Raw genomic sequence first — 24,671 nt, 5'->3', positions numbered from 1 at the left:
TATTCCAACCCAAGTGTTTTACTAAAGAGAGGCGGACATGGAGGTGCCGGTGTGCTGGTATTCTCTAGGGCCTCTAGAGTGTCAACCAGTGCGAGTGTCCTTATAGGGCGGCGACCAATGGCCACAAATATGCTAGCATTCTCTAGGGCCTCTAGAGTGTCAGCTAGTGCAACTGCTCGTACACGAGGCTCTCAATTGCATTTGTGTCGTGCCTTTCAGTCCCTATCTCTTCAAACGCCTCATAGTCCTAACCTTGCTCTCAAATAGTATCACAGGTTTTGGTAAATCCGATTTTGCCATAGCTACAATTATTCGATTTTGGTAAAAATACCTGCCTTAGGCGGTTCGGGTACGGTAAGGAAAAAGAAAAAAAATTTATGAAGTAAAATTTTTCCAAGATACAACCGGTAAGTTGCACCATTGTGTGTGCGAATGGGGCGTTTGTCCATATTTAGGTATGGAGACCGCTCTTCTATGAGTACTACTAAAACCTAATTTTAATGCAATACACATAGACATTCTCATCGTCGGTTCGCTTGTTTAGAATGCTTAACCCTCTATTCCCACAAGTATAATACGAATTTGGTTGAGCTGGTGGAAGCTCAACAAAAGACCCACGCGAAGTATTATGTTGCTTTAACCTAAGAATAAATGGTTGGTTTTGATATTCGATCAGAATCATATAAGTATATTAAGTATTAAGGAAGGAAAATGTTTTTATAAAGTGTATTTATATCACAAGTGCATAAGTTAAGTATGGAAATATTTACAGGATAAGTGTTAAAATTATAAGTAGAGTAGGACAGAAATGTGCCCTAAGTCCCAAGCAGTGAATTGTGCTAAGTGTTAGAGTTCTAACATAAGGCCTGAGCTCAATTCATGCTAAGTACTAAGGGGCCTAAATTTAAACTACAATGCATGCCAAACAACTAAGTCATTACCTTTTAAAGCCAGAAAGAGAAGTTGATGGTAGGAGAGTTAGTAAATAACTGAATAAATTCAAGAGGTACATGCTATAACATTAGCTCTGGACCAGGATTTTAGTGTTTGTCTGTGCAATTAAATATCTGTGTGTTAATATGTGACGTAAATCAGGCATGGTTGTAGGCATACATATATGTACTGGTTGTTTATATGATTACATTAACTATAAACATAATATCTTTAATAAACATATACTATTAGCAAATCACATACAGATTACCATGAATAGGCTGTCGTTACCCGTATATGGTGTCATATAGGTAGAGACAGGCCTATGAATGCATAAATTGATACAAATAATGCCTTGGGCCTAGCTAAAGTAATTGTGTCTTGCCCCTGAGTGCTACTAGTTAATTGCAGGGCACGTGTCAATCAAAGGTTCATAATATGATCTATAAAGTGTTGATTTTATATCAAGCATAGATAGATAGTTGTGGATGCGAAGCATTTCTGTAAAAGTCTCATATGTACGTTCAAAGAATTTGAAAATTGAGGATCGTATCTCCATTAAACAAATTTGATGCTCAAGACTTTACAAAACCTTACTGTACTACTTAAATATAAGATAAGCTTTTAACTGTTGAGTTGAAATCATACAATTTTTGTGACTTCAGTGTGGCATTTAATAAACTTTAAATTAATGCATATCATAAGGTCTAGAGTACATTTTTGTTAGAAACGCACATCCAAAATTTATTCATATTTGTGATATTTCATGCATAAAAAGTTTGAGTTTTTAAAAAGTTTTCTATAGACATTTTCACAGCGCAAAGCTTGCTGTTTACAGTTTAGGATACCTAAAACTGTATGTAGTGCATTACTGTAACACTTATAACACATATAAGTATACCAAAATATAAAATCAAATCTATGCCTGTACAGAAATGTATCCTCCAGTCAGACCCTGGGTTTTGGACAATCTAGTTTTGTCCAGTCATCCTGTAGCAGAGAAGAAGATTCAGAAATCGTCCAATCCAACGTGTGAATGCCGCATTTACATACAGGGTGAGTCAGAAAAAACTGAGTTTTTCGATTTTCAGAAACAACCAAAAGGAATAGAGAAAAAATAATTATATGTCCTTGTTCTCTGTACAAAAGCACATCAAACTTGTAAAAGGTGTTTTTCATTATCTCTAAAAATGCGGCCTCTATGATAGGTGTATGGTGTCAAAAAATGCCTTGTGTGAAAAATTTTGATAAAGAAAAGTTAAAATAACTCATCCATTTTGTATAAAGAAAATTTAAAACTTCAATATTTATTTAGAAAAAGGTCTAAGAAAAGTACTTTAATGAGTTTTAAAGGCAAAATGCTTTTTGGCTCCTCACAAAAGCATTTTTAGAATACTGCAATTTGTCATTTTTTCATAATTCTTGATTGTGATGCATGTGGTTTAAAAGAATCTTCTATAATAACGTAGCTTATAGTAAAAAGAAAAAAAAAACTTTTTATTTGAGAAAAAAATCTCTTAAGATAAAAAAGTTATCAAGGTTTGAATTTTTAAAATAAAAATGACTTTTAGAAACACTACCCTATTTAAATAAAGTTATTATGATGGATTATAACTCACAAGTATAATTTGTCAAAAGAGGGCGGAGATTTTGGAGATTAAATCCAGTCTTGCACCAAATATAGAAAAAATTCAGGGGGAGAGGGGAGGAATTTAGGTAACAAGATGAAATATTTCAGGTCATTAGCTGGTTTTCCGGTCATGGGGTATTAAATCTTAACAATAAATTACAACAAAACGTTTGACTCATAATGTAATAATTTAATTTAAATAAATTGTATTTTTAAGATGTTAAATAATTACAATCTGTTGAATAAAAATTTTAATAATTAAAAAATATGTTTGTTTATCTTTTTAGAATGGTCGACATTTTATATTATAAATAAATCTACCTAAAAAGTACAAAATAATGGCCGAAAAAGTCATCACACACACGTTTGGAAATCTTTATGCTCTAAAAAGCACCGTTGTTTTCAGAGATATTCAAAACACCTTTTCTAAGTTTAATGTATATTTTTTTAGAGAACAAGAACCTATAATTGTTTTTTCCATATTCCTACTGGTTGTATCCGAAAATCGGAAAACTCAGTTTTTTCTGACTCACCCTGTATATTTTTTTACAAATGTCGTATTCCAATTCAATGTTTGAATGACTAATTTATATATTTATTACCAATAATGATATATCCTTATATAAAAGTAACAAGATCTGTGTGTGTCTTTCTGTCTTTTCTGAAGGATCTTACTAACCGCTGAACTGACATGGTTCTCCATTACAATGTAGCCTCACATAGGTCCTGGGAAGATTCATATCTATTTAGAAATAGGGTACTACCACCCTTTCAAGAGAAATCACCCTTAGAAGCTACATTGAAAGGGGTGGGGGGTTATTGACTTTCCACTCTAGGGAGCGTAGCCACTAGCACATCATATTATAGGTTTTTCATAACAAATTTTAATTTAATTTTATTTTATTAATCAGGTTTTAATGTTGTAACTGTCATTTAAAATTTGGGATCGAGAATAGATTTGTTTTGTAAACTCAAAACACATTTTCTAATCAGCTTTGGCTATTTTACAGATCTAATTAATCTTTTTTGCAGTTTTTTAAAAATTCATTATATTTTGTATATTTTACTGTTTCTAATAATATGTTCATTGTCATAAACTGAAGCATTGTCAATTTATTGATTTTTATATGTACTATCAAACCAAGTAGAACTTTTATGTTTTTAGATAAAATTTTAAACAATAAATATTTAATAAATATACATTAAACATATTATTATTTGTGATTCAAGAATATTTGTAAACTTCTCAATATTCCAGTAATCTAAATGGATAAGACAATGACTGATAATTTGATGTACATCCCCAATGATGATACAAAAAATTTTCCATTCTGTAGATTACAATTAGTGGTTGAAAAGTTTGGACACTCAACTAATTAACCCAGCTAATCAAATTCAATTAAAGTTCAGGACAAATAATGTATTTTTAGACCAATCATCGTAGCAAGCATATTGATTAATACTTTACTTATTTATTTTTTAATATTTAAATATTACAGTTTACATAAATAAATTGTTTACAAAATTAAAAATAAATTTTTGAAGAAGACGATATTTTTTATAAAAATGTTTTTTGTTTTTATCTCATAGTATTCCTCTTCTAAAAATAAAAAGATTCTTGACGCTCTTATATTTATGTTTTATTTACCGTTTGACCATAAAGGTTATGTACAAAAACAATCAATATAATGTTTTTTTATTCCTTTTTTATACTAGCGGCTATGCCCTAAGAGACCTATAATAAGCTAGTAAAGAAGAAACATATCGGTTCAGCGGGTGGCGAGATCCTCCTCTACAAAGAGACAGACAGACAAACAGACAAGCATCCTTTTTCTTTATTTTTAGTTTTTTCAAACATATCTTTTGGCTCGATTTTTTTTATATAAATGCATAATACTGAGTTGGGTTCCTAAAAAAAGCTGAATTGGCAATGGTAACCGTTCACCAAATTTTATTTTGTTTAAAAAACTTGTTTTTAAGAATCCACCTCTGGTTTTTAATGCTTCTGTTTGACCCAGTCTTTCATTGTTCTTCTCAGCTTTTTATCCTGTAAGTTGTGAGGCAGCGAGTCCAAGAAGTATATCTAAAACAAAAAAATTAAAATCGATGCAGGCGCAGTGTATGATCATTCTGGTAACAATTATAGAGTTCCTACGCTTGCTTAATTGTACATAACTTTTAAATGAATCATCATGCAAAATTTTAGATTGATAGGACGATACGATTCTAACATGCCTAAATTAACGATAAAAGCTATCCGATACTTACAGAAAATAGGACGATTCTAACATGCCTAAATCAACGATAAAAGCTATCCGTCACTTACAGAAAAACGTAAAGAACTTATTATAGAAAAGTCCCCTGATCCTGGGGGCACTTTGTGGCGTTTTTGTAAAGAGGGGAGTGGAGTTGTGCATAACTCAACATTCAAATTTTATTGTTGTTTTGTATTTTTTTTTTTGGGGGGGGGGAGGGGGTATATGCTTCCTTCCACTATGTTAAAGGCTTACCTCTCCAGTTATTCTGCGGGTAGGGGGTAGTTCTGTAGCAACTAACTCGCGGAGTTTTTCTGTTTTAGAAAAATACCAAGTGGTAGATAATTTTTTCTATAGCGCTAATTTAAGAAATAAAGAAGAACAGCCGTTAGTTAGATTTTAACGGCCATACACAGACACACACACGCATTTAGACATAAACACAACTTCTTATTACATATGTAGTATAGTAAAATTGATCTTGTGTCTTGTTTGATAAATTGCTGTTTTAACTCTATCAAATGCTCTTTTAAGTCAAGCTTACACGAACGACAATTCTAAGAAGTTCTGTTTTTTAAAAGAAAAAGAAAAGATGGCTGTTATGAACTTATGATTGGGTTATGTTTATTTACTTTTTCTAGTATACTATTGTTAGTTTATTGGATTAAAATACGTTAATCAAAAGGCATTAAAATAGGATTATGAGTTTATTATAAGTTCAGGTATTGCACAGGGAGGAAAGAGACATTGGTGTTTCAATCACTAAATGTAATCTGTGGAAGGTATAATTTTATATACCATCAATGGGTATTTACAACAATTTATAGGTCATTGTCTTATCCCTTTAGATCCCTGGGTATTTCATTCCTGGTGTCCAGTCGTGTTTTTCTCTTGCAAACATAATTCCCATGTGGACTTTGTCACTTGCAGTGTTTGTATCATATTCTCCCCATACTTGCACCTCCTAAAATTAATACTTTGTCACTTGCAGTGTTTGTATCATATTCTCCCCATACTTGCACTTCCTAAAATTATATTACTTTGTCACTTGCAGTGTTTGTATCATATTCTCCCCATACTTGCACTTCCTAAAATTATATTACTTTGTCACTTGCAGTGTTTGTATCATATTCTCCTCATACTTGTACCTACTAAAATGATATTACTTTGTCACTTGCAGTGTCTGTATCATATTCATCTCATACTTGCACTTCCTAAAATTATATTACTTTGTCACTTGCAGTGTTTGTATCATATTCTCCCCATACTTGCACTTCCTAAAATTATATTACTTTGTCACTTGCAGTGTTTGTATCATATTCTCCCCATACTTGCACAACCTAAAATCTATATTACTTTGTCACTTGCAGTGTTTGTATCATATTCTCCCCATACTTGCACTTCCTAAAATTATATTACTTTGTCACTTGCAGTGTCTGTATCATATTCATCTCATACTTGCACTTCCTAAAATTATATTACTTTGTCACTTGCAGTGTTTGTATCATATTCTCCCCATACTTGCACTTCCTAAAATTATATTACTTTGTCACTTGCAGTGTCTGTATCATATTCATCTCATACTTGCACTTCCTAAAATTATATTACTTTGTCACTTGCAGTGTTTGTATCATATTCTCCCCATACTTGCACTTCCTAAAATTATATTACTTTGTCACTTGCAGTGTCTGTATCATATTCATCTCATACTTGCACTTCCTAAAATTATATTACTTTGTCACTTGCAGTGTTTGTATCATATTCTCCCCATACTTGCACTTCCTAAAATTATATTACTTTGTCACTTGCAGTGTCTGTATCATATTCATCTCATACTTGCACTTCCTAAAATTATATTACTTTGTCACTTGCAGTGTTTGTATCATATTCTCCCCATACTTGCACTTCCTAAAATTATATTACTTTGTCACTTGCAGTGTCTGTATCATATTCATCTCATACTTGCACTTCCTAAAATTATATTACTTTGTCACTTGCAGTGTTTGTATCATATTCTCCCCATACTTGCACTTCCTAAAATTATATTACTTTGTCACTTGCAGTGTCTGTATCATATTCATCTCATACTTGCACTTCCTAAAATTATATTACTTTGTCACTTGCAGTGTTTGTATCATATTCTCCCCATACTTGCACTTCCTAAAATTATATTACTTTGTCACTTGCAGTGTCTGTATCATATTCATCTCATACTTGCACTTCCTAAAATTATATTACTTTGTCACTTGCAGTGTTTGTATCATATTCTCCCCATACTTGCACTTCCTAAAATTATATTACTTTGTCACTTGCAGTGTCTGTATCATATTCATCTCATACTTGCACTTCCTAAAATTATATTACTTTGTCACTTGCAGTGTTTGTATCATATTCTCCCCATACCTGCACTTCCTAAAATTATATTACTTTGTCACTTGCAGTGTTTGTATCATATTCTCCCCATACTTGCACCTCCTGAAATTAATACTTTGTCACTTGCAGTGTTTGTATCATATTCTCCCCATACTTGCACTTTCTAAAATTAATACTTTGCCACTTGCAGTGTTTGTATCATATTCTCCTCATGCTTGTACTTCCTAAAATTATATTACTTTGTCACTTGCAGTGTTTGTCTCATATTCTCCCCATACTTGCACTTCCTAAAATTATATCACTTTGTAACTTGCAGTGTTTGTATCATATTCTTCCCATACTTGCACCTCCTAAAATTATATCACTTTGTAACTTGCAGTGTTTGTATCATATTCTTCCCATACTTGCACCTCCTAAAATTATATTACTTTGTCACTTGCAGTGTTTGTATCATATTCTCCCCATACTTGTACTTCCTAAAATTAATACTTTGTCACTTGCAGTGTTTGTATCATATTCTCCCCATACTTGCACCTCCTAAAATTAATACTTTGTCACTTGCAGTGTTTGTATCATATTCTCCCCATACTTGCACCTCCTAAAATTAATACTTTGTCACTTGCAGTGTTTGTATCATATTCTCCCCATACTTGCACCTCCTAAAATTAATACTTTGTCACTTGCAGTGTTTGTATCATATTCTTCCCATATTTACACCCTCTAAAATTAATGAGACTTTGGTGCTTTCCCTTAAAGTGTCTCCAGCAATATAACCACCCTATCTATATATCTCTCTGTCTATCTATCTTTCTGTCTGTCTATCTATCTATCTATCTATAAATTATCTATCTATCTACCTATAAATCTATCTATCACCTGAATGACAGGTTGAGACTCCAACAATGATTCAATTTCTCCTGGTCCAAACCAATGGTTGTCCACCTTGATGGTGTAGCTGTCTAAAGTGCCCTAGCAAAATGGGGATATATTTCTCTGCTTTTGGCCTACCTATTTTATTCATGTCAGAAAATACCCTTTACCCCATCTCTTTTTTGTAGGGGTTTTTTTTCCCCAATCTCTTACCATCTACTATAGAATAGGTAGGCCAAAAGCTGTGACATATATCCCCATTTTCCTAGGGCACTTTAGACAGGTACACCTTGATTGCGTCCTTCATCCGCCTGGTGAAGAATATCTCCCCGTCCTCAGTGTAGTACCCAATGTCGCCTGTCAGTTGTATTCTATTTTTCGTCAAACTAACAGGATGTTTAATTCTATGTCTGTCTGTATATCCAGGGATCTAAAGGGATAAGACAATGGCTAATAAATGGATTCACATTTCGGTTGATAATGCACAAAATTAGCCATACTATATATTACAATTATTGGTTAAAACGTTTGGATACTTCAGAATTCAATATAAGTCTCCAAAGTTCTTAAGCCAATAATTAAGCAAATGTTAGCATAAAACTTTGGGGACTAGTGTAATAAACAGCCAATTGTCCCCTCTTTATTACTTTTTGATACAAATAGATACATTCCTGTAAATCCATAACCATCCTTGTCAAAGAAATCATCTGTAGCAGCTTTGTTGTTTAAAAATCTTGACATCAAATTTGAATTTTTCACCATAATTTTTCCCTTTTTTAAAAACAGGAATTTGAATCAAATTTTTTGTTTAGTTTTTATCTATCTTCAACTGATTTTTAAATTATCTTTCCATCTGTAAAACAGAAAAATTGAAGGGGAATGTGAATTTCTTGGCTCCTATTTAAAATAGATGGATAACTTTTTTGTAAATATTCTTTGTACCAATGCGTCCAGTATATATATTTTTTTATATGGACCATCTGTATGTTAGTCATGCTACAAAAGTTTTAGTGATTTTATGTTGTTTAGAATTTTTTTTCTTGATATTTCATATAAAGCAAGTCGGTTTTGTTAATATTTAAAATTGGCTGTTTTTATGTAATAAAAATTGTCTTAAATATAGGTATTAAATAATTACAATTGTTATTTATCGTATCATATTATAGTCAGCTTTCAGCGGAAATCAAAATAAAAAATTGTAAGATTTTTTTTAGCCCGTGCATTCGGCAAATTTTTTTTGAATTTAGAACTGGTTCTAATCCAGTGGATATTATTCGGTTTTGTCTCCTTACAAAAAAATTATTTTGTAAATTACTTTCCTGTTTTCCTGGGCCCAATTTTTCTCCTGTTTCCACATCCTATGTTTATGATTAAAGCATTCTTTTTTAAAACTTTTTCTGCTTTTCAGGGAGTATACTTACTGGCCAAACAAACGACGATGGGTAGAGATAAAATCAATCTTATTAGACGTTCACTCAAAGCCCAAAAATAATGGACTTAAAAGTGTATTAAACTGTATATAAGACATTTGCGAATATATTGATACCATTAATTTGCCTCTTAGATAGAAAAAAGTATGTGTTTTTAATATTTTTCTCTTGCTTCAAATCAAATTTCAAATTTGAGTCACCAAAAATGCTAAACTAATTTTTGCTCTATAAAAATCAATTTTTGAAGTTAGAAAGTGCTTAATACCTCATTTTAATCACCTGGCATTGCTTTATAATATACAGGTAATGACTTGGTTGTTTATAGAACAGCTGACTAAAAAATCGAGGTTTTGTGATAAACCCACTTTTGTTGTTGCTCCATAAATGATATTTTTTTTCCCAATTTTTTTGGCTGTAAAGAAGCTTTATATATTCATATAACATTCACCTAAATTTGACTTTTGGTATTTTATTTATAACATCACCAGAGGGAATTGAATTTTGGAAAAAAAAGCAATTTATATTTTACACTGCTATGCATTGTTCTTGTTCTTGTTTCTAAAAAAAAAATTATATTATAAAAAAGAGAATTATTAAATGCTTCTATAGGTATGTTTATCATTTTTCTGGGCTAAATATAACTATAATTACACCATTTTAAAGTTAGACATCTTAACCCTTACAGATCGGGGGGGGGGTCATATTGACCCCCCCTCTAGTTTTTTCAATGTCATTTTTTTTGTAGGTAAGATGGAGAGCTGTGACTTCATGACTTTTTAAGTTTAGTAATTATGCGTCGGCAAGAGTTGATTTTATTAAGATATCTGGTCTGTGTCGGTCGTGGTGTCCGGTCAAAGTCGGTTGGGTAGCACCAAAATTTAAAAAAAATTCTAAATAAATCTTAATTTCTACATTATGACTTTTGTGTATAAAGTAGAAACCTAAAACTTTTTTGGTGAATACTGAGATATCAATGACCTTATGAGAAAAGTGGTGTTATGGCCGTTTGACCGACTTTATGACCGATTTTTGTCCAGCTTTTACTACAGACATATATCATGAATATCGTGGCTTCTATTACAGCTAGAGACCTAAAATTTTTTTTGGTAAATTCTTGAGCAACAATAAACAGATAAAAATAATAATTGGCGCCGCCAACCGCCGTTTTACCGCCGTAACCGCCGAAAATGGCGGTTTACGTTATTTGCCGTTTTTCGGCGATGATCAGAAAAAGTAATTTTTTTGTTATGAAAAATAAAAGTTCGTCCTAAAATTTGGTCATCCTAGCTGCAAAATTGGCCGCTCTACAGCTGTTTTAAAATTTGGCGGCTGGCCGCTAAAAAGCGGCTAAGGAGCGGCCTGGCCGCTATGACTAGAAAAAGTAATTTTCTCTAAAAATACACATGAACCACCAGAAAAAAATTTTACGTCTTTATCTGTAACAGAAGCCGAGATAGAGGGGGGGGTCAATATGACCCCCCCCCCGATCTATTAAGGTGGGAATTGGGGCCCGATCTGTAAGGGTTAACATATTAACACAATTATTGAATTGGTCTGTATTATTAAGCTGGCAACCCTTAAAACAGCTGCATTTCATTATCCTATTATATATAGTAATTATTATATGTATAAACACACTTAATTTTTTAACTTTTTATTGATGTAATACATACGTTTCTCTATAAAAATAGATCATCAGTTCCAATTAAGATGTATAAAATAAGAGTTAAAAAAAAAATATATATATGTCAATGCATTTTGAATCCTTTTAAAAGACTAAATAAGAAAGAAGTGTTAGAAAATTGTGCTCCCTGCGGGGTTTTTTACTGCTTATATCCTCTTGGGGTTAGGGGGGAATTATCATCTTTATATAAAAAGGGGGAGGTGTTTAAAGAGAATTTTTAAAGAGAAAAAAATAGGTCATATTTTATCATTTGCAGTTTTACAAATTAATACATGTTATATAAAGCTTTTTTGTCTGTAGCTTAAGATTTCGGTAAAGTATAAGGCTATTTTTCCTTACTCCTTTAATTACAGAGCTCCTAGATGCTTGGAGCGCAGCTGCTAGTAAACAAACAAAGTAAAACGATTCCTGAATAATTGATTTACAATTTTAAAAAGCAAAACATTTTTACAATTAGGATGTGTATATCCACACCATGGTTAGCTCTTATTGTTAATTCAGGCGTGTTAGAATTAATCTTAAATGTTGGAAGATGATTTTTGTAGCAGTAAGGTACTTAGCAACTTTATAATCATTACTTTATGTAAAGGGATGTCCCTGTGGGGGGGGGGGTTAGGGGGTTAAGGGTTATTAATTAATTTGGGGCAACCCCATATTTTTAAATTTTTAATTTTTAATCTTCCCCTCTCCCCCCCCCCCAAAAAAAAATATAAAAAGCTTTGACGTCCTTGCCTTTTTTATATAAAGATTACCCCACAAAATAAACATGGGGATGCCCAAATTTAGATATTTTAATTTCCCCCCCCCCCTTCCCCCCAAATCAAAAAGCTTGGACGTCCTTGATTATGTAAGCTCATTTAAAACATACTGAAATCAATTTGTGTACAACAATTATCCTATTTAGTTTTTTAGTAGTGAAGCTACTCTATAATTCAAAATATTTGTCCGTCCATTGTCTGTCCATTCATCTGTATGTCTGTCCATTGGTATGTCTGTCTGTCTGAGACAGAAAGGGGAAAACGAGATTTTCTCGGCTTCTATAAAAGATAGAAGGCCTTAATTTTCATGGATTGAATATTCTCTTTCTCTATCAATACTCCATATTTTCATCAAGTTTCATTAGGATTTGCCAAAAAACTGGGGTGGGCTATATCTATTCCTACATTTCAAGTTTTCATGATTTTCTCTACTCCTATTCAAGATAGATGGTTGAAATTCAGGGATTGAATACTTTGATATTTTGCATAATTTTATCAAGTTTTATTGAGATTTACTTATTGGGGTTCTACCTCAAACATAGGAGTCCCAAAAATCGGAGTGGACAAATGCAGGAGTCCCAAACATCGGAGTGGACAAACGTAAGAATGGGACAAACGTCAGAGTGGACAAACATCAAGGTGGACAAACGTCGGAGTGGAAAACATTGGAGTGGACATTGCTTAAATAAAACCTAGGAGTGTCTACTATTTTAATAATATTACAATTTTGAAATTTTTTATACCCCTGTCTACAAAATAATGACTATGGCTGCAGGGCTCAGCCGCCTAGCCTATATCCTAACCTAACCTAACTAAGAAAAGTAACGGGACGAAGGTAGGGGGGGCTGTGTTTGTATAAAAAAAATTCAAAATTTAAAAAAAGTTTGGGACTCCTGTGTTTGTCCACTCCAACGTTTGTCCCACTCCTGCGTTTGTTCCACTCTGACGTTTAGGACTCATGCATTTGTCCCTTCAATGTTTTTCCACTCCTACATTTGGCATGGAACCGATTATTGGTTGGGGTGCTAGTTTGATTCCTAGATTTGTAAGTTTTAAGGATTTTCTTTACTCCTATTAAAAAAAGTTAAAAGGCTGGGTTTATACCCCCCATAATATATTAAGGGGGGTGATTACCCCCATCCCTAAAAAAATTACCCTTTTACAAGCACCTCCCCCTGGATACTCCTGCACTCCCCCTTGTAGTGACTAGGCCAACTTTATGGTCTCTGGTTTCAGGAAGCCCATTCAATTATGAGAAGTTCACATTATAAGAGCACTCTTATAGCATCCTCTCTATTAGCATTACATGTGTAATGCATTATAGACAGACAGATAGATATTGTGAGGGATCCTACACTTTATAACACCTTGTTTTGCATGGTAAAAATTGTTCCAATAGTTCTTGATATTGATATTTTATTTAAAAATTACAATAACTTGAATATAATGATGTTTAAAAAATGCTGAAATTATAGTTATATTTAGACTAGAAAAATGATTAACATACCTATAGAAGCATTAAATAATTCTCTTTTTAATTATAAAAATATTTTTTAGAAACAATAACAAGAACAATGCATAGCAGTGTAAAATATAGATTGATATTTTTTTCAAAATTCCAAAACTATCCAGGGTCCTATAGGAAGCATCCATAAAACACAGAACTCAATAGGTACTGTAATTGTCGAAATCTTAAGCTGAAGACAAAAAAGAATACTACTTTATATAATAGGATAATGAAATGCAGCTGTTTTAAGAGTTGCCAGCTTAATAATACAGACCGATTTAATAATTGTGTTAATATGTTATGATGTCTAACTTTAAAATGGTGTAATTATAGTTATATTAAGCCTAGAAAAATGATAAACATACCTATAGAAGCGTTAAATAATTCTCTTTTTAATAATATAATTTTTTTTAGAAACAAGAACAAGCACAATGCATAGCAGTGTAAAATATAAATTGATATTTTTTTCCAAAATTCAATTCCCTCTGGTGATGTTATAAATAAAATGCCAAAAGTCAAATTTAGGTGGATGTTATATGAATATATAAAGCTTCTTTACAGCCAAAAAAATTGGGAAAAAAAAATATCATTTATGGAACAACAACAAAAGTGGGTTTATCACAAAACCTCGATTTTTTAGTCAGCTGTTCCATAAAAAACCAAGTCATTACCTGTTTATTATAAAGCAATGCCAGGCGATTAAAATGAGGTATTAAGCACTTTCTAACTCCAAAAATTGATTCTTCTAGAGCAAAAATTAGTTTAACATTTTTGGTGACTCAAATTTGAAATTTGATTTGTAGCAAGAGAAAAATATTAAAAAAACATACTTTTTTCTATCTAAGAGGCAAATTAATGGTATCAATATATTCGCAAATGTCTTATATACAGTTTAATACACTTTTAAGACCATTATTTTTGGGCTTTGAGTGAATGTCTAATAAGATTGATTTTATCTCGGTAGTAAACTGGCCAGAATGTTAAATACTAAACAAATTTATAATTTTTATTTTATCTCCCCTTCGAACCTACACTTATAATTTTGGTTTTAAAAAGATAATTTTAAAAAGATTCGGGGTAGAGGTAGGTATTCTTTCAAGGTTTGAATTTGCTTGGGTGGGCGGTTGACCCTCTACCAAAATAATTATAACATGGCACTGGACCTACAAGAAGTTAAATTGCAAAAGAATCCTTCAGAAAGAAGACAGACAAATATCTTGTTACTTTCATATGAGGGTATATGTATAACGAATGTTTTGAATCCTGAATATACAGTGAAGACTCCGCTGTTAGGGTGCCGAGTAGGCCAAGTTTTTTCGTAACATGTGGCCATGTCACCAAGACACTCATCACTTCAGTTGAACCGTAACCTTAGTTATGGTCAGTTGTTTTATGGTTATACTTCATATGGTTGATGCGCCTCTAGCATTTAGAAAACTTATCATATAATACCATACAAAGAGTTAAATCTAAAAATAAAAATATCTTAAAACATAACAGGATTTATATAAAGCTTCCCCCAAATGGGGAACTCAATCACTTTGGTGATTAGCAAGATCTTAATGGTCAAAGATCATCATTACTTTGATGTTGCTTTGATATAAGAAAGTTATTTTTTTTAACCTAACCTCAGCTTTTATGTATCTTTAAACAGATCTATAGTATAGATGTAAATATATACAGACACCTACCTCCCTTCATTTTTCAAAACCTCTTTTGTCTGCTTCTAAATAATTTTCTGCTGCTTAGCTGTGTTAATATAAGCGATACCATTGGTTGATTTTCAATGACCCAATATGAAGGTTGCACAAGACGATTGCAATGGGGAGATACAGTTATTTAACCCTTTCTCCCTCTAGTGTTTTACTCTAATTATCTTACAGTAATTTTTAGATAGATGTTATCAATGACACTTTTTTTCTTTTTTTTTAACCATATAATGACCATTCCTTCTACTATTCCAACTTTTTCACCTAACAGCGTTTTCATTTTCTCCATGACACCTAAATAGAAATTCTAACAGTGCATTGAAGGAGATTTGTGATTTGTCATGATGTGATGTAATAACTTATAGGATTAGGGTTAATATTAATTGTCAATCATAGTACAAATCTCTATAAAATATTGAAATACTTTGGGATCAAGTCAAGTTGAGTGTGCCAATGGCAACAAGTAAAACATAGCGTGCCAATATTCCCCCTTGTCAAGTAGAGTATGCCAATATTCCCCCAAGTAAAACATAGTATGCCAATATTTCATCAAGTAAAGCATAGTATGCCAATAGTTTAGCAAACAAAGCAACATGACAAAAAATATAAAAAAAATGAATTTAACATATTTTCCGATTTATATTATAATAATTCAACCTACACATTCACTACTTTATGTACGTAAAATACATAAACTAGCAGTTGCGTCCCTAGCATCAAGGAGCTCTCTATTCCAAGTAGTAGAAAAGTTACGAAAATTAGCCTAAAACCATTAAAATTTCAAAATAAAAGATCTCACTAATCGATGGACTGTGATGGTTCTTCTTTCAATGAAGCTTCTTATTGGTCCTTTAAAATACCATGATTTTGTTACAATAGTTTTTCTATTTAAAACTTAAACGTAAAGGATATTTTCAGCTATCTCCTTTCCTCAAATGCCCCTAGAGACATCGAGGGGGGGGGGGGCGGCTGTAGAGCCGCTAGTATATATACATAAATTATTTCAAAATTTTAGAAAAAGCATATCTTGACAAGTAAAGCAGAGTATGCCAATATTACGCCAAGTAAAGCAGAGTGTGCCAATATTTCCTCTAGTCAAGTAGAGTATGCCAATATTCCCCCAAGTCAAGTAGCGTTTGCCAAAACAGGCTATTGGCATACTCAGCTTGACTTGATCCATACTTTGTAAACATTCACTATATGAAAAATCTATTGAATTCTACATTATTGCATTTAAGGAAGAATTACAACAACAACAAAAAGATTTTTTTAAACGCCAAAGATATGTTTAGTACAGAGTTGGGTATTTTAGACATTGTTTTAAAAAAACCTTTCGACTAAAGCAAAAATTTTTATCCATCCAACTATTGGAATAATATAAAGAGAATTATAATGGACTTCAATGGATATATTATTACTTGGATGTTAAATCAGATTTCTTTAATAAAGTGAAACTTGTAGCGAACTAGAATTACAATACCCCAATCCAACCCATATACCCAATCCCCTCCCCATACTACTGGATTAACAAAGTGACCAATTAATGATTTCCATTAAAGCAGTCTAATTTTATGACAATTTTCCCCTGTTGTAATATCCAAGTAAACATTGGGATTTCAGAGATGCAAAATTACAATATTATACCTGGAGAAATACATCCACCCACAGGCATCACCATAAACAGACTTGAGAAGTCTCGGCCTTTAGCCTTCTCACACAGAATTATTATCAATGGCTCAGTCTTTAGATAAGGTTTACTAGTGGCTTCGCCCCATGAGAAGAGAAATAAAGGATAGTTGCAACAAATGTTACATAGTTGCAATAGGAGTTATTTTTTATATTTCTTTTTCTTTAACCCTTACAGATCGGGCCCCAATCCCCACCTTAATAGATCGGGGGGGGGGGGGCTCAAAGAGCCCCCCCCCCTCTATCTCGGCTCCTGGTACAGATAAAGACGTAAAATTTTTTTCTGGTGGTTCAGGTGTATTTTTAGAGAAAATTACTTTTTCTAGTCATAGCAGTCAGACCGCTCCTTAGCCGCTTTTTAGCGGCCAGCCGCTAAATTTTAAAACAGCTGTAGAGCGGCCAATTTTGCAGCTAGGATGACCAAATTTTAGGACGAACTTTTATTTTTCATAACAAAAAAATTACTTTTTCTGATCATCGCCGAAAAACGGCAAATAACGGAAACCGCCATTTTCGGCGGTTACGGCGGTAAAACGGCGGTTGGCGGCGCAAATTAATGTTTTTATCTGTTTATTATTGCTCAAGGATTTACCAAAAAAAAATATAGGTCTCTAGCTGTAATAGAAGCCACGATATTCATGATATATGTCTGTAGTAAAAGCCGGACAAAAATCGGTTATAAAGTCGGTCAGGGAGCGGTCAAACGGTCATAACACCACTTTTCTCAGATGGTCATTGATATCTAAGTATTCACCAAAAAAAATTAGGTTTCTACCTTATACACAACAGTCATAATGTAGAAATTAAGATTTATTTAGAATTTATCTATTTTTTTTTGCTACCCAACCGACTTTGACCGGACACCACGACCGACACAGACCAGATATCCTAATAAAATCAACTCTTGCCGACGTATAATTACTAAACTTAAAAAGTCATTAAGTTACAGCTCTCCATCTTACCTACAAAAAAAAAATGAGATTGTAAAAACTAGAGGGGGGGGGGGCTCTTTGAGCCCCCCCCCCCCAATATGTAAGGGTTAATTTGGAGGTTGTTTGGATGCCCCCCCCCCTTTAAATAGCCTAAAACAACAACAGGACCAGCATTTATGTTCCCTGAAGAGTAGAGCCCAATTGGTTTAGCAATTACTGAGATATTAGGTTTCAAACAGATATATGTTTTTCTAATAATTTAGTGGAATTAGCACTGTCATATGCAGACAACATACACTTTTATAGCAGAACCTTTGAGATGAAGACTTTGTATAAATAATTTTATTAGAAAATTACTGCATATTACTTCTTTGCTGAAGTCTTGATAAAAACATACGGCATCAGTTTACATTGCTATTCAAACATACATACAGACCAGCTTATACCAACTACAAAATTAATTTTAAAAATCACAAAACCTATACATGATTTCAGCTGTCTTCTGGGGTCAACCTTTAATAAAATTGACGACCTTATTTCTCCCCCCCCCCCCCCCCCCCCAATAATATTTTAGATTTATTTCCCATGTTCCTTATTCCTAAATACAGACAGACATCTTCTAAATTATGGTTATCTTAATAATCTGTGCCTGATGTGCGGTCATCTGGATAAAATATCCGGCACCCAGGTACATTATCTGAGGTCTAAAACTTACTATCTGGTTAACAAGAAATTGATTGTATTTATAACACTTTAAATATTTTTTATATTTCAGTATACCTTTGAAATCGTATCCGTTGGATTGTAAACGGTTCTCAGCCATACTTAAATATCTTATAATTATATTCATTTTATATCCGCGGGAAGCTGTGTATAATACGATGCAATAAATAACTATTGAAACATCTTGTTTTTAAATCCTTTTATATGTTTTTTTCTTTAATAATATATGCGTTGAAAAATATAGATATTTTACCATTTAGATTTCAAACGTTTAACTTAATTGTATATCATAATAGGACTATTTTCATTAAATTAACTTTACAACCATTTGTGGTGCCTTGTTGTATTCTTTACATTTATTTACATTTTTGTTTAGACTTGTAAATTAATATTTTGCATTAATAAAAAAAAGGGGACAATAGTCTGTCTATTACACTAGTCCTCAAAATATTATAATAGCGTTTTCTTATTTGCTGACTTAACACAATTGGAGACCTTTATCGAATTTTGATTAGTTGGTTTATTTAGATCCAGTGTCCAAACATTTCAAACACCAATAGGGAATGTACAAGAATTTATCGGCCATTGTCTTATTCCTTTAGATTTCTGGTTATCAAATCAACATCTGTCCTGATCTAAGCATTGTTCTATATCAAATTGTTGAAAGAAACAAACTACACCTCCATGAATTAAACCTAAAAACATTATAGTAAACTAGTATGGGGGGAAGGAGTTAAACAACTGTATGTTACCACCCCGACTTTTAATTGGGCCTTTGAAAATCAACCAATAGCGTCGGGAATATTAACTTAGGATAGTCTCCACAAAAGAGCAGAAAAGCTTTACAGTAACATTTTCTTATTCGTTTGCGTAACAACTTTGCGTAATTTTACTGAATTTTGACTGGTTGTTTTATTAAGTTGAATGTTCAAACGTTCCAACTTTGCAACCACTAATTTTAATCTATGGAAGGGATAATTTTGAGCGTCTTATCAGCAATTGTCTTATCCCTTTAGATCCCTGATTACCTATTACCTATGATAAGAGGAGTAAGAAAGCCGCCAAGATGAAACATGATGGTAGAAATCAAAGCTTTGTTGATACGATGTGTGGGATTTTCAGTTTCCAGGTTCTTGTGCGGGTGCACTATCCCCTTGGGGGCCCCTGAAATTAAGCTTTTTTAGTGACTATAAAATATGACGTCATACTGGCCTACCATTGGTCAATTGACATGAATACTGGCCTGCAATTGGTAATTTAGTCTTTGTGTTTGCATTGGTCAAGGTCATTTGCATTGTATGACGACATGCACTATAAAGAACTTCTAAAGAATGTTTGTAAAATTATCCAGTATTGCTATAACACAAGCGGATACGCCCCTAGAGACACTTGATGGAAAGAAAGCGGGGATACAAAATTCTTATTTAGTTTAAACCTTTTCCTAGCTGACCTACAAAGAAGCTTCACTGTAAAGGAGATCCATATCGGACCAGTGGTTAGCGATATCCTTTGCTACAGACAAAAAAAAAGATTACTACTGTATATAATAGGACTAGCGGTTACGCCCATCCATAGCATCTAGGGGCTCATTTCCGAAGACGTAGGAAAATGCAACATACAGATATAGCATAAATTTAAATAGACAACTTTCCGCAGATATTAAATGAAAAATTACAAGAATTTAACCAGTTTTGTTAGCCCTTAGTGGTTTTAATTTTCATGATTTTTATTTTATTATTCGTGGACATTTGTCTGTAATACGATGATATAAATATGGCTAAGAACCATTTCTAATCCAGCGGATATCAATCGGTTTCGAAGCCATACTGAAAAGATACCTGTAGAGCCACTGCTCCAGAATATGATGGCATCATCATCCGGAGAAAACTCTCCCAAATCAAACTCTTCTTCCGTGATCTCCTCATTAGCAAGTATATCATTAAGATTCAAAATATCTTGATCTGTATACCTTTTCAGGTCTTCTTTGTTACCCCCTTGTCAAACATGAATATTAAAAATCACAGATCTAAAGGGATAAGACAATTGCCGACATATTGATGCACTTCCCTAATGATGATACACAAAATTACCCCTTCTGTAGATTACAATTACTGGTTGAAAGATTTAAAAGATCTTGATCTGCATAGCTTTTCAGATCTTCTTTGTTACCCCCTTGTCAAACATGAATATTAAAAATCAGGGATCTAAAGGGATAAGACAATGGCTGATAAATTAATGTACATCCCCTCCTCATTGGTGTTACACAAAATTACCCCTTCTGTAGATTAAAATTGGTGGTTGAAACGTTTGGACACTCAACATTCAATGAACCAACCCAAAGTTGTTATGCCAACGAATAAGAAAACGTTATTTTAAAACTTTGGGGACTAGTGTAATAAACAGCCCAATGTCCAATAATTTTAATCTGCAGAAAATTTAAATTTTTCTGTATAATAAATGCCTATTCTTTTATATTTATATTTTTAACATTTATACCTATGACAATGATTTTAAATTTAATGATTGTGCTGTTTCTAATTTGTAAGTATTTGTCCAGATAGTTAGATTGAACCGCTACAAATTTAGCCTTTAACATATAAAGAGATATATTAACAAGGATGACAACATCCATAAAAGCGAAGCCCTGCAAAATTATTATATCAGTTTGTTTTAATTTGGCGTACGGACATTCTCGTAACGATTAAAGACTTGCTACGCTTTCTAAATTGTACCAGATTGTTATAGGAATCGTTATTCAAAGTTTGAAATTGATAGGACAAGTCTAACTTGCTTAAAATTAGCGTAAAGAGTACGGACGAACGGACTGACCTTAATTATATAAAAGCTTCGCTTTTAAGAAAAAAAAATTTACTTAAGGAACGCATATATCAATTAGTTAAATAAAAGGGGATTACCTTAGCCTATAAAACTCATTAGCATAATAAAATTTAATAGATAGTGGAATGAAAAGTTTCATATTTTTAACTGATGTTTTTTACCATTTAAAAAAAAATTATCTGACATTTAGAGTGTAATGGAATCTGACACGAAGCTTTTTATAGTGCCTATACAAAAATGACGTCTTACTGGCCTACAATAAGTAATTTAGTCTGTGTATTGGCCTATTATTGGACATTTGTATTGTATGACGTAATTTATTATGGGTACTATGAAGTGCATCACTGAATCGCACTAGATAATTGACAATGTATCTCTTTTTTTCCTGCCTTTGCATTATCCAGTTGTTGTCTGATTAGATCAATACTGATACTTGGATCTCCCAGGCTTATTATACCTAAATTATAATTAATTATCAAGATAAGATTACTGCTAGATACTTGGATCTCCAAGGCTTATAATACCTAAATTACAATTAATTATCTGGATAAGATTACTACTAGATACTTGGATCTCCCAGGCTTATAATACCTAAATTACAATTAATTATCTGGATAAGATCACTACTAGATACTTGGGTCTCCGAGGCGTATAATACCTAAATTATAATAATTATCTAGCAAATAAGATCACTACTAGATACTTGGATCTCCCATACTTATTATTCCTAAATTATAATTAATTATCTAGATAAGATTACTACTATATACTTGGATCTCCAAGACTTATAATACCTAAATTATAATTAACTTATGGCACTGATAAATTAACAATGAAAGGAGGAGTAATTTGTTGTTTGTTTGTTTATTACTTTAGGTCATGTTAGGTTAGATTATTTTGGGAAATGGGTATTCCCGAAAATGCACCTGAGGTATAGGCAACATAACCGCCTCGTTTTGTGTAAAGAGCCTATCTAACTGATGAAATCACTACTATATACTTATATCTACCAGAGTTATAAACAATAACTTATAGACAAAGTTCATGCAATAAAAGTATTATCACCTCCAGCTAGCCAGGTACCAAAGACTGGCCAGTAGAAATGCCTATTGTTGCAGGATCCAGTCTGCAGCACATCTCCAGGTTGGAAGCCGTGACGCCTCAATACCTGGGCAACTTTTCTGGCAGAGGGCTCTATGTCTTTTATCTAGAAATAAAAACAATCTAAATATTTTCCAGTATGACTTAATATCTGATGGATTAAAACCAATTCTCAGTCATACTGAAAAATTACGTATCGTGTCGTATTTAAGATAATTATCTACAAATTATAATATAAACATGTATACCATGCATAACTGCAGTTTGGAAGCCCGTCCTTTGGCCCCTTACGGCAATAAAACTAGTTTTAATCCTATATATAAGTTTTAACTAAAATGCTTCCCATAGACAAACCTACAATTTAAGATTTGATAATAGATAATGTTGAATGTTCTCTTATTAATTGTGCAAATGTCTTAAAAATTGCGATTCTAAAAAAACAACTTGATATAATGTAAAGAGTATTGAATTTAAAATAAAGCTTAAACGGGAATTAAGGACTTTCTGGTAGAGAAAATACTCTTTCTATATTGTGTGTACATGGAACAATAAATTAGGGCTGGCAAATCACGTTACAGACTGACGAACGGACAGACAGACAAATTGTAGAGTAGCTTCTCTACTAAAAAAATGTTACCCTAAGATATGTATCGTCCTGACAATCGTACAACCAATCTCTGTCTCCCGTTGTTGAAAGTTCATTTCTAAAAGAAACATTTTTTAGCAAGTTGAACTTTTGTCTAAATCAAAATATAGAAAATTTTCCGATATAAAAATTTGATTTCCTTTTTCTTTTTTAAAACTAAATTTGAAAATAAAGGGTCTACACTCTAGCTAACTTCCCTCTTCTTTTAAGTGCCCATAGATATCTCTAGGGGCGTTGCTTTTGGTAAATAAAAGAGTGACAAGATAATTTTTTTCACTTTGTCCTCATGCTCCCTAAATCTAAATTGATACCTTAATATATCAAAAAGTCTATGTATATATCTCTTAGAGCAATCCTTCTCCTTCTTCTCTCCTGTTTCAAAATTTCTTAGATAATCTATTTTCTCGTATTTATTCGAATCCGGTGGATAGAAACCGGTTCTCATCCATACGAAAAAACTATGTCTAGCATCGTATTATATCCAGCTTTCTACGAATATAGAAATGTACAATCATAAGATTAAAACCAGTTTTTTTAGCCGTTGCCTTCGGCACCTCGGGGCTAAAAAAACTAGTTTTAATCTCATAATTGTACTTTCTATATCCGCGGAAAGCCGTTTATAATACGATGCGAGAAATAACTATTACATCATGGCTACAAATCCAGGGAGGGAGGGGACACTGGGCTGTTTATAACACTGGCCCCAAAGTCGTATAATAACATTTTCTGATTCTTTGGCTTAACAACTTTTGGGATTTTAATTGAATTTTGATTGGTTGGTTCAAATTAGTTGAGTATCCTAACGTTTCAACCAATAATTGGATTTTGCAAAATGGGTTATTTTGTGTGTCAATACTTGGGACGTACATAAATTTATCGGCCCTTGCTCCAAATATGCTCATTTTCCTATTAATTATCCTGAAAGGTTAGCAATGAAAATCGGACAACATTTGACAGAAGGACTAAAACTAAAAATTATAGAGAAGCTTTGCTACTAAAATAGTTTTACTTTTTAGTTAATAAATGAATATATGAACATAAATGTATAATCCAAAGAAGCAGAGACCCTTTCAAGTCTACTCTAGCAAATTACTTTATATTTTTTGTAAGGCTCGTCTGTGTTTATATTTCCTACGCTATTAACTGATTTAAAAGACCCAATACAAATTGGGACAGGGTCCCCTCCCTGTTGGCAGAGTTACTCAGATCGAAGATTTGTATAGTGCCTATAAAAAATGACGTCACTTGGCATATCATTGGTCAAGCAAGATGTTTACTGGCCTGACACTGGTAATTTAGTCTGTGTATTGGCCTATTATTATATGACGTCATTTTTGTATTGATTTCCTCAAGCCCCCACTATTATTTTACTTTAATGTGTAGATATAAGAAAATTTTTCCTGAGCCATAGAGAACATTGTCTATGATTGTATTGCCAGCCATTTTTTCTGGAAAAAAAACAAGAGTGATAAAATTCATACAATCAAAGCTTTGAAACGGTAGGATAAACGAACATTAACACTTGTAGAGTGTTAGAACTGAATAAGCAGAATATAAATGTATAAGTCGATACAAAATTGTAAGTAAATTTGTTGC

The 24,671-nt window shown here is 32.7% G+C and overlaps 2 protein-coding genes across 3 annotated transcripts; both read right to left on the bottom strand.

Moving 5' to 3' along the window:
• Positions 1 to 3,662: 3,662 nt before the first annotated feature.
• LOC145331781 (putative 4-coumarate--CoA ligase 1) lies at positions 3,663 to 9,449 on the bottom strand. The gene is made up of 7 exons (XM_080176620.1): positions 9,383 to 9,449; positions 8,737 to 8,834; positions 8,351 to 8,422; positions 8,068 to 8,133; positions 5,689 to 5,782; positions 5,074 to 5,135; positions 3,663 to 4,646 (listed from the first exon to the last, which is right to left on the bottom strand). Exons 2-7 carry the CDS (start codon positions 8,821 to 8,823, stop codon positions 4,560 to 4,562), a joined length of 468 nt encoding a protein of 155 aa, XP_080032746.1. The 5' UTR covers positions 8,824 to 8,834; positions 9,383 to 9,449; the 3' UTR covers positions 3,663 to 4,559.
• A 5,122-nt stretch (positions 9,450 to 14,571) lies between these two features.
• On the bottom strand, positions 14,572 to 23,679 carry LOC145331084 (uncharacterized). Of its 2 annotated transcripts, none has more exons than XM_080175710.1 (12): positions 23,387 to 23,679; positions 23,067 to 23,133; positions 22,394 to 22,535; positions 21,718 to 21,785; positions 20,987 to 21,077; positions 20,329 to 20,484; positions 19,526 to 19,654; positions 19,124 to 19,185; positions 18,417 to 18,488; positions 16,794 to 16,857; positions 15,388 to 15,443; positions 14,572 to 14,808 (listed from the first exon to the last, which is right to left on the bottom strand). In XM_080175710.1, exons 1-12 carry the CDS (start codon positions 23,518 to 23,520, stop codon positions 14,614 to 14,616), a joined length of 1,236 nt encoding a protein of 411 aa, XP_080031836.1. In that variant the 5' UTR covers positions 23,521 to 23,679; the 3' UTR covers positions 14,572 to 14,613. The 2 variants fall into 2 exon arrangements, with proteins under 2 accessions (XP_080031836.1, XP_080031835.1); XM_080175709.1 differs by having other exon boundaries at positions 14,573 to 14,813; positions 15,393 to 15,443; positions 23,387 to 23,675.
• Positions 23,680 to 24,671: the final 992 nt, after the last annotated feature.

Source organism: Acartia tonsa, chromosome 11 (genome assembly GCF_053477335.1).
Source record: "Acartia tonsa isolate MP-2025a chromosome 11, ASM5347733v1, whole genome shotgun sequence".
In the NCBI taxonomy this organism is placed as follows: domain Eukaryota; kingdom Metazoa; phylum Arthropoda; class Copepoda; order Calanoida; family Acartiidae; genus Acartia; species Acartia tonsa.
This window is presented reverse-complemented; position numbering and strand designations above follow the sequence as displayed.